Source organism: Onychomys torridus, chromosome 5, assembly GCF_903995425.1.
Source record: "Onychomys torridus chromosome 5, mOncTor1.1, whole genome shotgun sequence".
Lineage (NCBI taxonomy): Eukaryota > Metazoa > Chordata > Mammalia > Rodentia > Cricetidae > Onychomys > Onychomys torridus.
Window position 1 is genome coordinate 47977860 of NC_050447.1, and position 17061 is coordinate 47994920.

Here is a 17061-nt window from a genome sequence, read left to right on the forward strand (position 1 = left end):
TGTATTCTCACAGGAAGATAAGTAAGTGTTGATGTTTGGAGGAAAATATTAATTTGAAGAAACAATTCCTCATTCAGTAACAAAGCTGATGTTGAACTAAGTGAGGCTTTACTAACATGGGCTTTCTGAGTACACATGCTCTCCTGACGAGCTCTCAGCACTTCAGACATGCCTTGGCATGGATGTTGCTGCTGCTGCTGCTGCTGCTGGAGTGTTGTTAATGCCTTCATTTGCTTCTTGACTCTTGCAGAGTTCCTGGAGACTGTAACCCTAATACATAAGCCAGTGTCATTGCAACCGCGTGGGCTGATCAATAAAGGAAACTGGTGCTACATTAATGCCGTATCCTTCCTGGATGCCATCCCCAGGACTGGCCACCATGGTGCTCTTCTCTCTGGGTGCCTCTGACTTAGTGAAGCTCCCACAGGGCTGCTGGCCTGGACTCTGAACATAGACTAGGCCATCACTTGGTCTGACTACCTTATAGAGTCAGACTCTTGAGCCCCACTTCTCCACCCTCTGGAAGAGGGTGGATCTGTTGACCTGTGAAGGACAGGAAATCAGGCATGCTCTATTCTCATTGGAGTGGTTGTAGATAGTAGGATAGAATGACCACTCAGAACTGGAAGCTTTGCTCTAACTAGTGGGAGAATCTTGCTCAGCTAGGTTCTTGAATGTCACCCTGGCCCACAGCAGATCCTTACATGGCCATTACAAGGCAGCTGTCTTCTTATTTGGTTTATTTCTTTTTGTGTTTACATATCAAAGTAGTTGAGTGTCCTTGGCTTATCTCATTTTTATATGCCTTTAGGAAGTTTGCTGTGTCTGTTTCATTTCCTTTACACTTCCTTACTGCGACATTTAGACCCTGCAGGCATTGGTGGCTTGCCCTCCGATGTATCACCTGATGAAGTTCATTCCTCTGTACTCAAAAGTGCAAAGGCCTTGCACATCAACGCCCATGATAGATAGCTTGTAAGTAAAGTGCTCATCACATGTGCCAGTGGTTGGGGGGCATCCTGTGGTGATGGGAACTCGAACAGTTTGGTAAAGGAGGTGTTCCCTGAGCTGAGTCCAGCCCTCTGCTCTTGATTTTCAACAGATAAGTGCTGGCATAGTCCCCTGCCCCCTTTTAATTTATGTGTATGAGTGTTTTACCTGCATGTATGTAAGTGTACCACATGTATGCAATGCCCACGGAGGTCAGAAGATGACTGGAGTTACAGCCAGTTGTGAACTGCCACATGGGTGCTGAGAACTGAGCCCGGGCTCCCAGCAAGAGCAACAAGTACTCTGGACCACCCAGCTACCTCTTCAGCCTCTGGAATTCTCTTTTAAAGGAAGATACTGATGGGATTTTATATAGAAGTTAATCTGAAGTATAACTAAACATTGTGTTTCTCTGCCCTTCACATTCAGTAGAAAACCTTGTATTATTTGCCAGCTTAAAATATCATTTAAAAATGGTCCCAAAATATATGTAGATTAATGTTAAGAACCCACTGAATACTGTCACATCAACTGACATGGGCTGCACAGCTGCTGGTTAATGTGCTGTTGTGCCAAGGCCTGTCCCTAACATGTATTCTGCTTCACTTTTCTCTATTTAGTGTTCGGCTAATGAACGAGTTTACTAATATGCCAGTACCTCCCAAACCCCGCCAAGGTGAGTGAGCAGCTGTGATCCCTTGTCATTGGGAACACGGAGCCAGGGAGCAAATGTGGTAGATGTGGTCTTGTTGGAAAGAAAATGTCCTTTTAAATCGAGGTGTTTGCCCTGTTCTAGTCTTCCTGCCTGGGTGGTGGTGGGAGTTTGGGTGGCTTTGTTTTCTGTCCTCTATGCTGTCCTTTTAGTTACCAACATGTCTGTTTCTCTTGTAGCTCTTGGGGATAAAATGGTGAGAGATATCCGCCCAGGAGCTGCTTTTGAACCTACATACATTTACAGACTCCTGACAGTTATCAAGTCGAGCCTGTCTGAAAAGGTCTGGGGTGTTCTGTGGTAGCTGGGAGGGGCCCATGCCTGTAGTTCTAGTGAGTAGAGGCCAAGGGGACCTTTGGGAATTCAAGCCTAGCCTGGGCTACAGAGCAAGTTGCAGAAGAGCCTGAACCCCTTTTAGTGGTTGTTGCTCCTGTTAGTGTGTGTCACATGCCCCGTGCTGTAACTTGGTAGTGAGGTTTAGAGTGGAGTTGCTTAAGGCGGTGTGTACCAGTTACCCACATTTAATGGCACCAAGTACCAAGGATTGAATCTCAATCCAGGCTAGCTCTGCCAACCCTGTGAATTCAAGCTGGTAATGGGCAGAGCTGGCTTTAGAGTCTGTCCCTTATTGCTGCACTGCATTTGGGTAGAGCGGAGACTCCTGGTCCTTTTGCTTTTTCCTAAATATTGCATGTTGTGTTACTAAAGGCAAGTGAGCAAAGGAGCCAGGAACCCTTCTAGATGGCCCTGAGAACCATCAAGAGTGACCAAGGCATTGTCTAGAGCAGTCAGCTGGTCTTTTCAGTTCCAAGTCTGTAGTACATTGGCATGAGCAGTTCAGATGCTGTTAAAGGAAATTTACTCAGATGGGAAAAACAGTTAGGAAGATGCCATTTAAATGAAGGTGTGAAAGATACATTGCTTTAAATAGAGTGAGTGTCCAGGTACACAGCAGAGACCCCAGCTGCACAGCTTTAACTTTTTAAATGCCTATGTCACAGCTTTTATTGTTGGCTTGGACTTGCATTTCCCACTACTTGGGATTCAGGGTGTTAGGGATGCCCTACCAAGGGTTGAGATTAGAAATAGCTTAGGCAACAGAAAGAGAAGTGTGAGGATGACAACCCGTAGATGCTGTAGAACATGGATGAGACTTAGGTGCTAGTGGTGGGAGGTAGAGGGGCGCTCAGGGACAGCCTCATGAAACTGAGCCCCTCTTAAGTTTGTGTTCCAAAAGAATGTTTATGAATAAAGCACTTTGGAAGTTACATTGGAGTTGACACTTTGAAGACCAACCTCAAGCTTGGTGATTTCCTAGTAGGAGCTGGGTCATCTGGTGGTGTGGGCATAGTACTGCAGCAGACAGATCCAGAGGAAAACCTTGGATGCCCCTATTTGTGCCACCCCAATGCCCAGGCGTTTGCTGCTCATGGATTCCTCCAGTATTGCATGGTGGCTTATGTGGTTGGTAGAGACTCAGGAACTCCTGTGTCACAGGCTCAGGAAATTACAAATGCCGAGGAGAAAATAGCACTTCAGTACAAAAAACTGCTTTGCTTGTATAGAGTTAGACACAGTCCCTTATCCATTCATGGAGTGATGGAACTCTTTCTGAAGTCCAGGTTCTCAGATACCAGCCAAGTGGCCAGCCCAGGCCTTTCCTGGGAGTGCAGCCCTATGCCTGCTGTGTAAACTCAGCTGCAACGTGTATGTATGTGTGTGTGTTTTATTGTGTTTGGTTTGTTAGTTTGAGTATCAGCTGTGCTAAATAAGTGTAAGCAAGCAGTAGCACCTGAGCTCCACCCCACCCCAAGTCCCAGTCTCACCGAGTTGCCCAGGCTGGCCTTGAACTCATGACACTCCTGTTTCTGCCTCCTGAGTAGCTTGTGCCCTCATGCCTGGTGGGTCATACCTTTCGCTGCATGTATGCATAGCGTGCCACAGTCGTGCTGCCATGTCTGTGGATCCATTTGGAGAGTGTGTAGTAAACTTGTGTGCTTTGCCCAGAAACCCTAGGCACTGGCTGGCTGTGTGAGTCCCGACTGATTGATAGAATCCACCAGAGCTGTGTGGTGTGTGACTGGTGACTGTGTTGTCTCTGAATGATTTTGTTGGTAGAATGTCTCTAACAGTCAGCTGATTACTTGGAACTGTAGCTTTTTACTTAGGACTTGAGTCCTTTCAGTGGTTTCTGTTTAGAGAGTGTAGATGGGGATGGGGGCTACCAGTCACTGCTGAGTGAATGTGACTCAGAGCTTATGTTGTGAAGTGGCCCTCAATGTCTTGTTCCTGGGCTGCATTTTTGTTGTTGTTTTTTTTTTTTTTTTTTTTTTTTTTTCCCAAGACAGGGTTTCACTGTGTAGTCCTGACTGACCTGGAACTTGCTGTGTAGATCAGTCTGGCCTCAATCTCAGATCCCCTTGCCTCTGCCTCCTGAATGCTGGGATTGAAGGTGTGCACCACCAAGCCTGGATGTTGTTAGATTATTTTTAGCATTTTAAAGTAATATATATGTCTAGGAATTCAGTTACACAAACAAGAAAAGCACAGAACAAACCTCATAGAAGCTCTTGGCATTTGCCTGCACCAGTCTGGAATGTCTCATCAGAGGTGTGGTGTGATCCAGGTGCTGAGTCCTGTGGTGAGTTAGAATTAATGTGACCATGTCTGACCTCCTCAGGGCCGACAGGAAGATGCCGAGGAGTACTTAGGTTTCATTCTTAATGGACTTCATGAGGAAATGCTGAGCCTGAAGAAGCTCCTCTCCCCTACTCATGAAAGTAAGTTCTGTGTGAGACTGCCCGACAGCAGAAAGGAAGAAGTCACATGTCTGTGAACAGTGCTTGGAGGATGTTAATAACTAGTGTTTTTCATTACCTTTAGTATAGCAATAAGAAAGTTAGGTTTGGATAACTGGAATTTATCCAGCTCCATGCTGTTTTGCTTTAACTTTTACTCCAAAGAGATTGAGGCCCCGGTTACTGTTCTCTTGCTGTGTAAAACATGGGTCCAGAGCAGTGGGTCTAAAGGGTTTACTTTGGCTTACAGTTCTAGAGGGATAGATAGAGTCCATCACAGTGGAGAAGCATGATGGTAAGCTAGACAACCGCATTTCATTCATACACAGAAAGCAGAACATAGAGACAGGCTGTAGACCCTCAAAACCTTACTTCCTCCAGCAAGGCTCTACTGCCTAAAGGTTCCAGATCCTTCCAAACAATGTCACCAGCTGAGAACTAAGTGTTCAGCTACATGAGCCTGTGGGGTACACTTCATATTCACATGACATCTGAAATACAGAAAAGCAGAACAAGTAGCGGGAGCATCTGCAGGTATGGGCTCACTCGGGGTGTGTGCCTTTCTCCTTAATGATGCAAAGTTGGAGGAAATAGTTACAGCTGCTGTTTGGTGCTAAAAGCATCCTCTGAGGAAGAAGCCCCGCCCCCCATAACTACAGCACTAATTAGCCAAACTTGCTATAATTGCATGATTAAAGCCACTTCCCAGAGTGTCTTCAAATTTCTCCAGTTGTTGTCCAAAGAATGCCCCTGGTTTGTTTGTTTGTTTGTTTGTTTGTTTTGGGGGGTCCATCTCCCCTCCCCCCACAATATTTCCTCTAACAGTCCTGGCTGTCCTGGGACTCACTCTGGAGACCAGGCCGGTCTCAAATTCTCAGAGATCCATGTGCCTCTGCCTCCCAGGTGCTGGGATTAAAGGTGTGCACCACAGCTGCTAGGCTTTTTTTAAAAGTAGTTGACAGGCTTGGTTTTTTGCTGTTGTTGTTTTGTTTTTTTATATTTATTTATTGTGTATGTGTGTGGAGGGGTGGGTGTGAGTTTGTGCATGTGCAGTTGTGTGTGTGCAGTGCATGAGGATTCCATGGCAAAGTGGAAGTCAGGATAATTTGTAGGAGTTGGTCTTCTTCATCATGTGGTACCAGGAATCAAACTCATGTTGTCAGGCCTAGGGCATGTGACTTCACCTGATGAACCCTGACAAATCTTCACATCTGTGGGTCGTGACCTCTTTGGGGTTTGGACTACTCATTCTTTCACAGGTCACCTAAGACCATCACAAAACACAGATATTTACATTACAATTCATAACAGTAGCATTACCGTTATGAAATAGCAAAGAATTATTTTATGGTTGGGGGGATCCCACAACATGAAAAACTGTGTTAAAGGGTCACAACATTAGGAAGGTTGAGAACCACTGGTTTAGACAATTCTTGCAGAATCTGCGTTTGCTTGGATATTTTGCTCCTGAAAATAGTAGCCTAAGCAGACCCTTTCCTTTCAGAACTCACCGTTTCCAATGGGCCCAGAAGCCACTTGATCGAGGACGAAGAGCGGGAAGACACAGGCGAAGGGAGTGAGGATGAGTGGGAGCAAGTGGGTCCCAGGAACAAGACGTCCGTCACTCGGCAGGCTGATTTTGTTCAGACACCTATCACCGGCATTTTTGGTGGACACATCAGGTTTATGCTTTTCCATGTTGCTGGGGTGGGGTGGGGGTCTGGAAGCTTCTTGACATCCTCTTTGCCTGCTTTTCAGTTGCTCTTCCTACTGTCCTGCCCCCAGGGGCTGTGTGCCTCAGTGCTCCTGTGGTCTCTCCTATCTCTCAGTGTTTATAGAAAGCCTACTGACTTTGTTCTGGTGAAAGAAAATCATGTGTCTGATTGGAGGCATTGTATTGCTGTATTTTGATGAGTGGATTGCTTGTGTTTAAAGTCTATAGCATGCGGCTATGAACAAAATAGTGGAGTGGTGGTCAGCACATCCCGCCACCTTCTTGGTTCCTCTATCCCTTTTAGACAGGAGCAGCTGTGCCCTACTCATTTAGTGTAAGTCCATCACACAAACTGTTAGCAGCTGCAGTCACCTATTACCAGCTCCTAGACCTGTGCACCCTACAGGTCTCAGGCTTAGTGCCCTCTGACCTTTACCTCCTCCTGTTTTCTTCCGCCACTTTGCACTGGTGATGGGTCTTTGTGATTGACTTTTAATCTATAGCAGTATGAGCACATAGGGTTTTTCTTCTATGTCCAGCTCAGTTCATTTAGTATATTGTTTTCCAGGTCCATCCATGTTCTGGCAAATGTCATGATCTCCTTTTCCAAGGCTGAGTAATACTCCTTGAGTATAACCATTTTTCCATTTGCTTTTGAGTGGACACATAGGTTGTTTATGTAGGAAATAATTATGAATGGACTAGACGAATTTAGATAGCAGGCCCTTGTGAGCTAGAAAATAAAGTGAATAGAGGGAGACATTGGCAGGCAGGAGGATACAACCCCTGGTCTGTGCCAGTTCTTCAGTCAGTTTTCTGCTTGTTCACGTCATCCTTCTAAAAGACTTTACATTAGAACATTTCAGTACTCAGGGTTTCTCCAAAAGCTCCAAACATAACTCCAAAGGGTGATTTAGTGGACTTCAATGGCATCTCCTGGGTGCTGTATTTGAAAGACAGCTCTTTTCTCAGGTATCCAGAGCCAACTCTGTCTGCTCAGCAGCAGATTAAGCAGCTCTAAGCAGAAAGTCTGCACTCCATGCCTCAGAAGCTGCTTTGTGCTTCTGTGGCCCCCATGAGGAGGGCTGAGGAGCCGGTTGAGCTGCCCTGTGACATTGCCCAGGCCCCTTCTCTAAGGTTCTGGAGTCTTTGTGTGGCCAGGCCATCAGGTGTGGTCTGGGGAGTGCCATGCCCTGCTCATTGTCACTGTGACTTGTCTTGGCAGGCATGTCCCTGCCCCTGAGATGAGCCATGGTGACATGGATAGCAAAAGATGACTGTGCCCTTTGCTGCAGCCTGGAGTTAGGACTGTTGAACATGCTTCAGAGGGTTTTAAGGGGATAGTGAGTCCAGGCAGCCAAAGCGAGCGTATCCTTTGCACTAAGGACAATGTTAAGCTGTAGGGCCACAGCCATCACGACAGAGTGACAGTGGGGAAAACCAGGTTCTCTTTGAAGAGATTGCATCATGGCTGCTTACCTCAGCCTCTGTGGGGGTCCCTGGCCTCAGTGAGTGGGTGGAGGTTTTTATGTTGAAGTTCACTGTTTCTTCAAAAACAATAAAGCAGAGATAAGGAATTACTGTTATTATTAATTATTATTTTAGTCAGGGTTTCATGTATGCTGAGCTGGTCTTGAACTCATTATGTAGGTGTAACCATAGCTAAAGATGACCAAGTTTCTGCTCCTCACTCCTCCACCTCCCAAATGCTGGGATTATAGGGATGTACAGTGTAACCTGGCCTGGTACAGATATACCAAGCATAGAACCTAGCACACCATGTAGACCAGCAAAATACTCTCCATCTCTTGCCACATCCCTAGGCCTAGACAAGGAATTCTTTTCTGGTTTTGTTTTATGTTTTGTTTGTTTAAGACAAGACCTCTGTACTTGCCTGTGTTGGCCTCAAACTCACGGCGGTCCTCTGCTTGAGCTTTACAAGTGCCTGGCTGATGAGGATTTCTGCTAACAGAAGTGCTTTTAAAATAGAATAATATTCTGACTAGAGACTCTCTCTCACTCACTCACACTTGTGGGTTTTCAGTTTCCCTCAAGAAAACACTTTTTTTTTTTTTTTAAATCTGAGGACTGAACCCAGGACCTTGCGCTTGTTAGGCAAGGGCTCTACCACTGAGCTAAATCCCCAACCCCATTAGAAAACACTTCTTTTTTGTCCTTTTCTGATCATGCAGGACTTTGGAGTCAAGAGGATCTGGATTTCTGCACTTACTTTTGGTTTTGCCAAGACACGATTTCTCTGTGTGACCCTGGCTGGCCTGGAACTTACTCTGTAGACTAGGCTGGCCTGGAACTCAGATCCGCCTGCCTCTGCCTCCCAAATGCTGGGATTAAAGGCGTGCACACTACCGTCCAGCTTTACTTCCATTAATGTTTTTCAACTTCTTGGGAACGTAAGGAGCATCAGTCATTGCCTCCACACTCAGGAGGAAGGTTGGAGCATTATCTCTCGACAGAAAGGCTTTCTGCTGGTTCTCATGGTATCTGGGCCGTGAAGTCCAAGTCTTGTCCCACCAGCTTTACTCTGCTCATAAACTAGGACACCAGGCTGCACAAACAAGATCCTTAATTGAATCTTGAAATGTTTCCTGGATGAGGTTAAATGAGAGATGAGATGAATTTGCAGTTATTACTCTGAAGAACTTAGAAAAAGAAAAAAGAAAAAAAAAACAAAACACCCAAGAAAACATGGTTGAGTTGGCGTCCTACCCACAAGGCTGGTTGCCTTCTTTCCTGGATTGCTAACCTGTTTTTTTTTTTTTTTTTTAATTATCCTTAGCTTGTTCCTCTTCTTCCTCATGTTTTTAGAACAAAAACAATATTAAAAGTCCTGTTTCCCTGGAGATTTCCTCCATTTCATTAGAACAGGCTGTGGCAACACTTTGTTAAAGCCCTTTGGGGAGTCACATTGGTTAACTGATGCCACACTGTATTCAGGTGTGCAAGATCAGAATTTGGAAGTTGAAACATCTGAGTGAAGCTTGGGACCATGTACTGATCAGTTGCTAACAACAGAAGGCGGTGGTCATCAGAGTTCTTTTTAAACTTAGAGTGCTTTTTGCTTTTCTGTTGTCTCTGATCTTCTGGGAGTGATATTGAATAAACTTATTTTGAATGTTTATTCCTTCTCTGTTGGTTAATCTTAAGAGAAAGTGACAAAGAGTTGCCTCTTACATCTTCTTTGTTTTCCATTGCAATTCTTAGGTCTGTGGTTTACCAGCAGAGTTCCAAAGAATCCGCCACTTTGCAGCCCTTTTTCACTCTGCAGTTGGACATCCAGTCTGACAAGATACGCACAGTCCAGGATGCATTGGAAAGCTTGGTGGCAAGAGAGTCTGTCCAAGGTTACACCACCAAAACCAAACAGGAGGTATGTTCCCAACTGGCCAGGAACCTGTAGGGAGGCCCTCTAGGTACTTGAACAGAACAGAATCGGGGTACAGGGAGCTGATTGGAATCCATCTCCCATACCAGTCAGTTAACTTTACTGAGAAGTCCCAGAATTTCAGAATGGAGTAGTAGAAACAGATGGTACCACAGTTCCTTTGCTTTTACTCTTGTAGCCTGAGCTTTCCTTTCTGTCCTTGACCTTGCTCTGCATTTCATTTTCTGGCAGTATAATCCTGGTATCCTGAAGTCAGCCTACCTCCAGTGGAGGCTGAGTTAGGGTGTAAAGTGGCTTCTGGGCACATCTGTGTTGCATTTATCATAGATCACTAGGAACAGTGACAGACGGACAGACTGTTAAGATGCATGCTGCTCTTTGATGTGATTGGACAAGGATTAAGTCTTGAGTCTTTCTGTCCTCAATAGCCATGATATAGGTTTGTACTTTGATCAGAGGAGGCTGTTATCTGGCTCTCGGTGTGCCTGTTTTTTCGGTCTGCAGTGGAGGCCATCTTCTCTATCATGTCTTTTATAGTCTGTGGCATTGAGGTCACAAGGCTGTCGTGGCAAGGTTAGGATTAGGCTGGCTAGTTGGGGTGTCACTTTTCTGAAGAATTCCTGGGATTGGAAAGCTGTAAGCACCTAGTGGAGTGGTTTCATGGTTAAGTGAGAGGTCCCAGCACAAACCCTGTCTTCTTTGTGTGTGGCCCTGCAGGAATGTCTGTGTGCCTAGTACACTGAGCAGAGAGGAGCCAAGAGACCCTCTGAGCTCTCCTGTTGTGGGCAGCAATGCCACATCTGGGGATCTGCAGAAGAAAGATCGAGGGTTCCACCATGTTGTCTGACTTGTTTCTGGTGATCAGTTTTGTTTAAAAAACGTTAACTACCAGGAAACCTGGTAGCTGGCCTGAGTAAGGAGTACCTGGCTGAGGACCTTCACACAGGAGAGGGCAGTAGAGACATCATGTTGAGGAATGGATTGCTGTCCCTGGCTGCTAAGCTGGCCACATGGTCTTCTGCCTATGTCCTGTTGGGAGGTTTCCCAGCCCTCCCTAGGCCAACCAGAAAAGACTCCTTTGTGGCTTTTCTTACTTTTTAATTTCTGCTGTAATTGAAAACTATTATAAGCTGGACAGTGGTGGCACACACCTTTAATACCAGCACTCAGTAGGCAGAGGCAGGCAGATCTATTGAGTATGAGGCCAGCCTGGTCTACAGACTAAGTTGCAGGATAGCCAAGGCTACACAGCAAAACCCTGTCTCAAAAAACCAAAACAAACAAGTAAATAACCTTATTGTACCTTAGGTGACAATATAGATTATGATAGTTTTTAGCTACTTTCTGTTGTGTAATTAGAAATTACTCCTCACGAGACTGAGGCAGCAGTCATGGTGCCTGTGCGTGTCTGTGCTGGGACCTCTGCTTTTGTGTTATGGTGGTGGCTTAGTATTTGGGGCGGGGGACTCCTGACTGTAGTTGGAATTTGCTTTGGGCCACCAACTAGCTCCCAAATAAAGACACAGAGACTTACTATAAATGCTGTGCCTTAGCTTAGGCTTGTCCTACTAGCTCTTTTAATTTAACCTATTCTGTTCATCTACGTTTTGCCTCTTTTTCCCTTTCTTTCATTCTGTGTGTTTTGCTTTCTTGCTTCCTCCATGTCTGGCTAGCTGGCCCCGGTATCTCCCTTGCGTCTCCACCTATACCTCCTCCCTTACTATTGGCCATTCAGCTTTTTATTAGACCAGTCAGGTGCCTTAGACAGGCAAGGTGAACAAGGCAACACATCTTTACATAATTAAACAAATGCAGCACATCTTTACATAGTTAAACAAATATTCTGTAACACTTGACAGTGAGAATGGGTGTCTCTGACTCTTTTGCCTGCTTTTGGGACCCTTTTCTTCTGCTGGGTTTCCTCGCCCAACCTTGATTCAAGTATGTATGCCTGGTCTTATTTTATCTTGTATCATGTTCAGTTGATGTCTCTGGGGAGGCCTGCTCTTTTCTGAGGGGAGAAATGGGGAGCTGGCAGCGGGGAGTGGAAGGAGGGGAGGCTCTGGTCGGGATGCATTGTATGAGAGAAGAATCAGTCAATCACTCTATCATCTATCTATCTATCGAAAAAGAAATTATTCCTTAGTTTGTTGAAACTCCAGAACTGAGAATTTTAGTAACCATGTTTCTTTGAAAGTTTTTGGGGTTTGTTTTGTTTTGTTTTGTTTGATTTGTTTGATTTTTGTTCTTTGAGACAGGGTTTCTATGTGTTGCCCTGGTTGTGTGGAACTCAATCTGTAAACCAGGCTGGCCTTTTAACTCAGAGATCCTCCTGACTCTGCCTCCTGAGTGTTGGGGTGAAAGGTGTGCGCCACCACCACCTGGCCAATGGGCTGGAAGTTAAAACGTCAAAACCATGGCATCATGTACCTGGAATGAGTCTGGAATTTGTCATCTAGAGATTAAAACTGTTGGTTTGTGCCCCTCTCAGCTTCCCAGCCTTTGGTTAGCTCACAGGTCTGTGTGAGGTGTTTGTTCAGTTTCCTACCTGGGGAGAGACAAGCGCCTAGCTACCTTCCCCTAGGTCCTGCCAGGTCCAGCTCCTAGTGGGCTGCTTGCTGTCTTTTAGATTATTACTTATAGTTCTCTCCGTTTTCAAGCACATAGTGGAACTTTAAGGAGAGGAGTGACCAACTGAAGGTGCACTTAATGGAGCAGAACAAAATTAACCCCTGCACCAGGCATAGGCTGGCAACAGTACTGGGCGGGCAAGGCAGGCAAAACAGTGTGGCATCCGTCAGGGCACATTGTTGGGTCAGCAGGGCATGCCACACTCACCTGGGAACTACACTCCATTAAGTCTTGGAGTTAATGCTTCTTAAGGATTTTTAAAGGCATTCAAGAGACCTGTGAAAGCACTAAAGGGGCACATTGACAGAACCAGCGAGTCAGTGACAGGGACAGATGACTGGAGGATTACTCAGTGTTTGTCTGAAAAAAGATACTAGATAGGTTTAGGAACGAAAGTGAAAGACAGGCCAGTGCCCACCAGTTCCAGCCTCTCCTCAGTTTGCTTGTGTTCCCAGTCTTTTGGTCTTCGTGTGGAGGCCACAGATGGGCTTCAGACCCAAGGGCTCCCTTGCAGGTGTGGCTAGGGCTGGGAAGCAGCTGTGGAGCCCCACAGGGTGCTGCTGCAGCCAGGCAGGCCTGTGAGCCCTGCACATCATATCACAGGTTGAAGTCAGTCGGAGAGTGACTCTGGAGAAGCTCCCTCCTGTCCTTGTGTTACATCTGAAACGCTTCGTCTACGAGAAGACGGGCGGCTGTCAGAAGCTGGTCAAGAACATTGACTACCCCGTGGACTTGGAGATCAGCAAAGGTAATGCCTAGCCCTGTGCTTGCACCAAGTCAGAGCTTATTTTGCTTGAAATTTATTGACATTTGTGGATTTTTATACTAAAATTTACATTAAGTAATTATTTTTTAAACTTATTTTTTAAATGTGATTTATGGGCGTTTTGCCTGCATGTATGATTGTGTACCATGCGCATGCCTGGTGCTGGTGGAGGCCAGAAGAGAGCACTGGATCCCCTGGGGTTGGAGTTACGGATGGCTGTCAGCTGCCATGTTGGTGCTGGAAATCAAACCTAGGTCCTCTGAAAGAACAGCCAGTAGCCCTCTCTCCAGCCTGCCTCTTCTTTCTTTCTTTCTTTCTTTCTTTCTTTCTTTCTTTCTTTCTTTCTTTCTTTCTTTCTTTCTTTCTCCTCTTTCTTTCTTTATCTCTCTTCTTTCTCATTCATTCATTCATTCATTCATTTTTCAAGACAGGGTTTCTCTGTGTAGCTTTGGAGCCTGCCCTGAAACCTGCTCTGTAGACCAGGCTGGCCTCAAACTCATAGAGATCTGCCTGGCTCTGCCTCCCAAGTGCTGAGATTAAAGGCGTGCGCCACCACCACCCCACTCTCTTTTTCTTTTTTAAAGGTAGGATCTCACTATGTAGTGCTGGCTGGCCTAGAGCTCACTATATAGATCAGACTGGCCATGAACTATCACAAAGACCTGCCTGCCTCAGCCTCCTGAGCTCTGGGATTAAAGATATGTGCCCACCCCTGGCTTAGAGAAGCTTTTTCAAAGATAGAGATAAAACTGAAGCAAAACATAATTCAACTAGATCAGAAAAGTAGGAGAAGGGCAGCTGTGAGGAACAGGTGCTGGCAGTGTCTGCCTTGTGCCCCTAGACAGTAACATGGCGTCTGTGCAGCAGTGTATTGGCCATTGCTTTCCATAGGCCTTTGCGACTTGATGACAGCACATTATTTTGTTTCATTGTATTTATTTTATTTTATTTGTATAAGTCTTTTTTATCTGTATGTATTTGGAACCCACAGCAACCTGGTGTCCCCACAGATTAGAAGAGCTTGTCAATTCCCCCAGCAGTGGAGTTAAAATGGTTGTGAGCCACCATGTGTGTGCTGGGAACCATCCCTGGTCCTCCAAAAGAGCAGCCAATGCTCTAACCGCTGAGCTGCCTCTGTCTAGCTCTGACAGCATGTTTTAAAGAGCCCCAGAGAAAGGTACCCTACTATAAATCTGCAGGAAACCTTTTGCTTTTTAAAAGGCTATTGTACATGTGGGTAGGCATGCATGCCAGAGCACAGGGAAGTCAGTCAGAGGACAGGTTCAGGAAGTCAAATCTCACCTTTTCTTTGGGATCGTGGAGTTGAATTCAGGTCACCTGTCTTCATAGCAAGAACCTCTGCCTGGTGAGCCAGCTATCTCACTGCTTCCCCTCCATTTTCCTCTCTCTGTATTTAAAGAATGTGTGTGTCCCTGTGCACATGCCCAGGCGTTTATGTGGGAGAAGACATCTTGTAGGAGTCAGTTCTCTCCGTCCACCATGTGGGTCCTGGAGTCTGGACTCCAGGTGCAGGTACCAGCACAGAGCAACTACCTCTGAAGGCTTTACAGTTGTGACAAGCATCTTACTGCCAGAGTGTGACTAGGAATGTGGCAAGCCAAGGTGGTCCACAGAATACATGGGTGTGGAGAGCAGAAAGACAGTGCTGTCCTCCACCCCGGTCTTGGAGAGATCTTCCAGAGTCGAGTCCTCTGTCCCCAGGACTGCATACCTGGACTCCTGTGTCCTGACCTAGGAGCTGGGTGTGCAGTTACCTCCAACCCCCTTTGGCTGTGATGGCACCTTCAGGTCCATCCCTGTCTGTCCCTCTAAGTGGGTGGGTGGTGGTAAGCAGAACTCAACCATCAGTGCTGCTGTTCTGCAGAGACTGTTGAAGTATTGCTGTTTTGTTTTTCAGAACTACTTTCTCCAGGAGTCAAAAATAAGAATTTTAAATGCCACAGGACCTATAGGCTGTTCGCAGGTGAGTATGCTTGTCCACTGCTCCCTCAGAAACAGAGCCAGCAGTGAGCCTGCATGGTATCTAGGCAGAATTCTGCTGGAGTACACTCTCATGGAAAGTGGATCCTGGGAGAGCTTGAGCCTCTAGAAAGCAGTTGGGTCTGACATGAGGAAGGGTTTTCACAAGGATTAGTGTCCCCAAGTCAGTGGCCTGTGGGTTCCAGTGACACTCCCTTTGGAGGGATTAGGTGGGAATCTGTGGCAGTGGGGGTGAGGGGCTTTTCTCATGGGTTGCCCATTGGGCATTGTCTTCCAGTGGTCTACCATCACGGCAACAGTGCCACGGGCGGCCACTACACTACGGACGTCTTCCAGATTGGTCTTAATGGCTGGCTGCGAATCGATGACCAAACGGTCAAGGTTATTAACCAGTACCAGGTGGTGAAGCCAACTGCTGACCGCACAGCCTACCTCCTGTATTACCGCCGTGTGGACCTGCTGTAGCCATGTCTGTGTGCCTGTGTGTGTGCCTGACGCTGCTTCCTACAACTCCCAACTTACTAACTCTTCCCACCTCTCTAGTGGCTCTTTAGAGAGAAGCTCTCCCTCTGCACAGTGGGCTTGTATGAAAGGGGATGTCTTGTGGGGAGGGTGTGCTTAGCTTCAGAGACTGCCGCTTGATTGAGGAAATACACAAGGTGTGGCAGCGCTGCTGAAGAACTGCTGGCTCCTGGGCGGGGAGGTGGCTTGCACTGTGCCCAGTCTGGCTGCATAGTGGAGTAAGTCCGCACCAGCAGCTCTTGTAAATCTGTGAAAATGAATTTTATCTTTCCTTAAAAAATAATTTTTTTAATTCATCACACTTTCCTCCCTTACCCTTTAGTTTTTGATAAACGATAAAAATGAGCCAGTTATCAGAGATGAGAGAGTTCTTACTTCAAAAGGAAATGAATACACAAAACATGTCGCTGGTTCCTAGAAGGAAACAATTTGAACAATTGTGAGATGAAACTGCTGACGTAGACACTGCGGGTCAGACATTTGGAGTGCAGACATCAGGCTGCAGAGGGGGGGGTTGTAACTTATTACCATGACAAGATTTTAGATCACATTCATGCTCTGTGTACACATGAAGAAAATGGGTAAATAATGAAGATTGACATTTCCCAATGTCTGCTGTGTAACCTCCTGTCGCGCCTCTCTGATGCCGTGTCCCTAATTGTACACAGTGTAGTGATTCCTAGGAGTATAAAGTTGTCACCCGTCAATAAAGATCACAGAGTTGGTTTAAAGCTATGTGTATTTCTTGGTATGAAAACATCTTCTCTAGAAGAGGCCTCCAGTCCTGCAAGCCTGCTGGTCAGCCTCTGGGAACTCAGCTGGGACTCTGGCTGTGCTGGGCTAATGCTGTATTGATAAGTGTGAGAGGGCCTGGCTTTCACTTTTGCTCCCTCTGATCCTGTGGCTTAGGTCAAGGCCAAGTCTTACACCCTCAGCTCCTGATAGACATGGAGAAGAGGCCGCCAACACTAGGAAGTCTGCTGGACGTGTGGCCCTGTGCACCAGGCTCTGCAGGGCAGGGCTTGCAGTGGATGAAGTCTTTTTTCTCAAGCTCCTTTTGTGAAGTGGCAATGTTTTCATCAGCCACTAGCTGCCTGCCCAGGTCCTGCTCAGCTTCCCATCAAGACGTGGAGCCACTGGAATTGTGGCTCCTAGGCATTCTGGAAATCAGTCAACAGCCAGAGGGAAGCACAGCAGCTTGTTCTCTGTGTGGTGTTGCTGGGATGATTGTGTCCTCTGCTGTACTCCTGACAAATCTGGCCACAGCACACCTGTGTTCCACAACCTGTGCTTGCCCTGTCTCGGCAGTGTGTCTAGAAAGCAGGGCAAGAGGCTCATGGAGTCGGTCCCGGGTACCCTAGTTGACTTCCAAGTGTATAGATGTCCTGTGTCTGTGCAGGAGACATTCCTCTCAGTGTGGTTTGTGTTGTGTTGTCCGAGTTGTGTGTGTTTCCTTTAGCACAAACGCTTAGAAATGACTGAACTTTGGGACTCCATCTGAAGACCTTTGAGCAGTGAACAGAG

The 17061-nt window shown here is 46.3% G+C and overlaps 1 protein-coding gene across 1 annotated transcript in view; it reads left to right on the forward strand.

The window, feature by feature from the left end:
• The window catches only part of Usp10 (ubiquitin specific peptidase 10), a 57935-nt gene extending 41667 nt beyond the window's left edge, over positions 1 to 16268 (forward strand). The window contains exons 5-14 of the mRNA XM_036187757.1: positions 251 to 342; positions 866 to 975; positions 1611 to 1666; positions 1882 to 1985; positions 4383 to 4482; positions 6005 to 6182; positions 9437 to 9602; positions 12852 to 12996; positions 14933 to 14998; positions 15293 to 16268. Coding sequence (XP_036043650.1) covers positions 251 to 342; positions 866 to 975; positions 1611 to 1666; positions 1882 to 1985; positions 4383 to 4482; positions 6005 to 6182; positions 9437 to 9602; positions 12852 to 12996; positions 14933 to 14998; positions 15293 to 15480 — 1205 coding nt within the window. The 3' untranslated portion in view covers positions 15481 to 16268. The remainder of the gene's footprint in view (positions 1 to 250; positions 343 to 865; positions 976 to 1610; positions 1667 to 1881; positions 1986 to 4382; positions 4483 to 6004; positions 6183 to 9436; positions 9603 to 12851; positions 12997 to 14932; positions 14999 to 15292) is intronic.
• Positions 16269 to 17061: the final 793 nt, after the last annotated feature.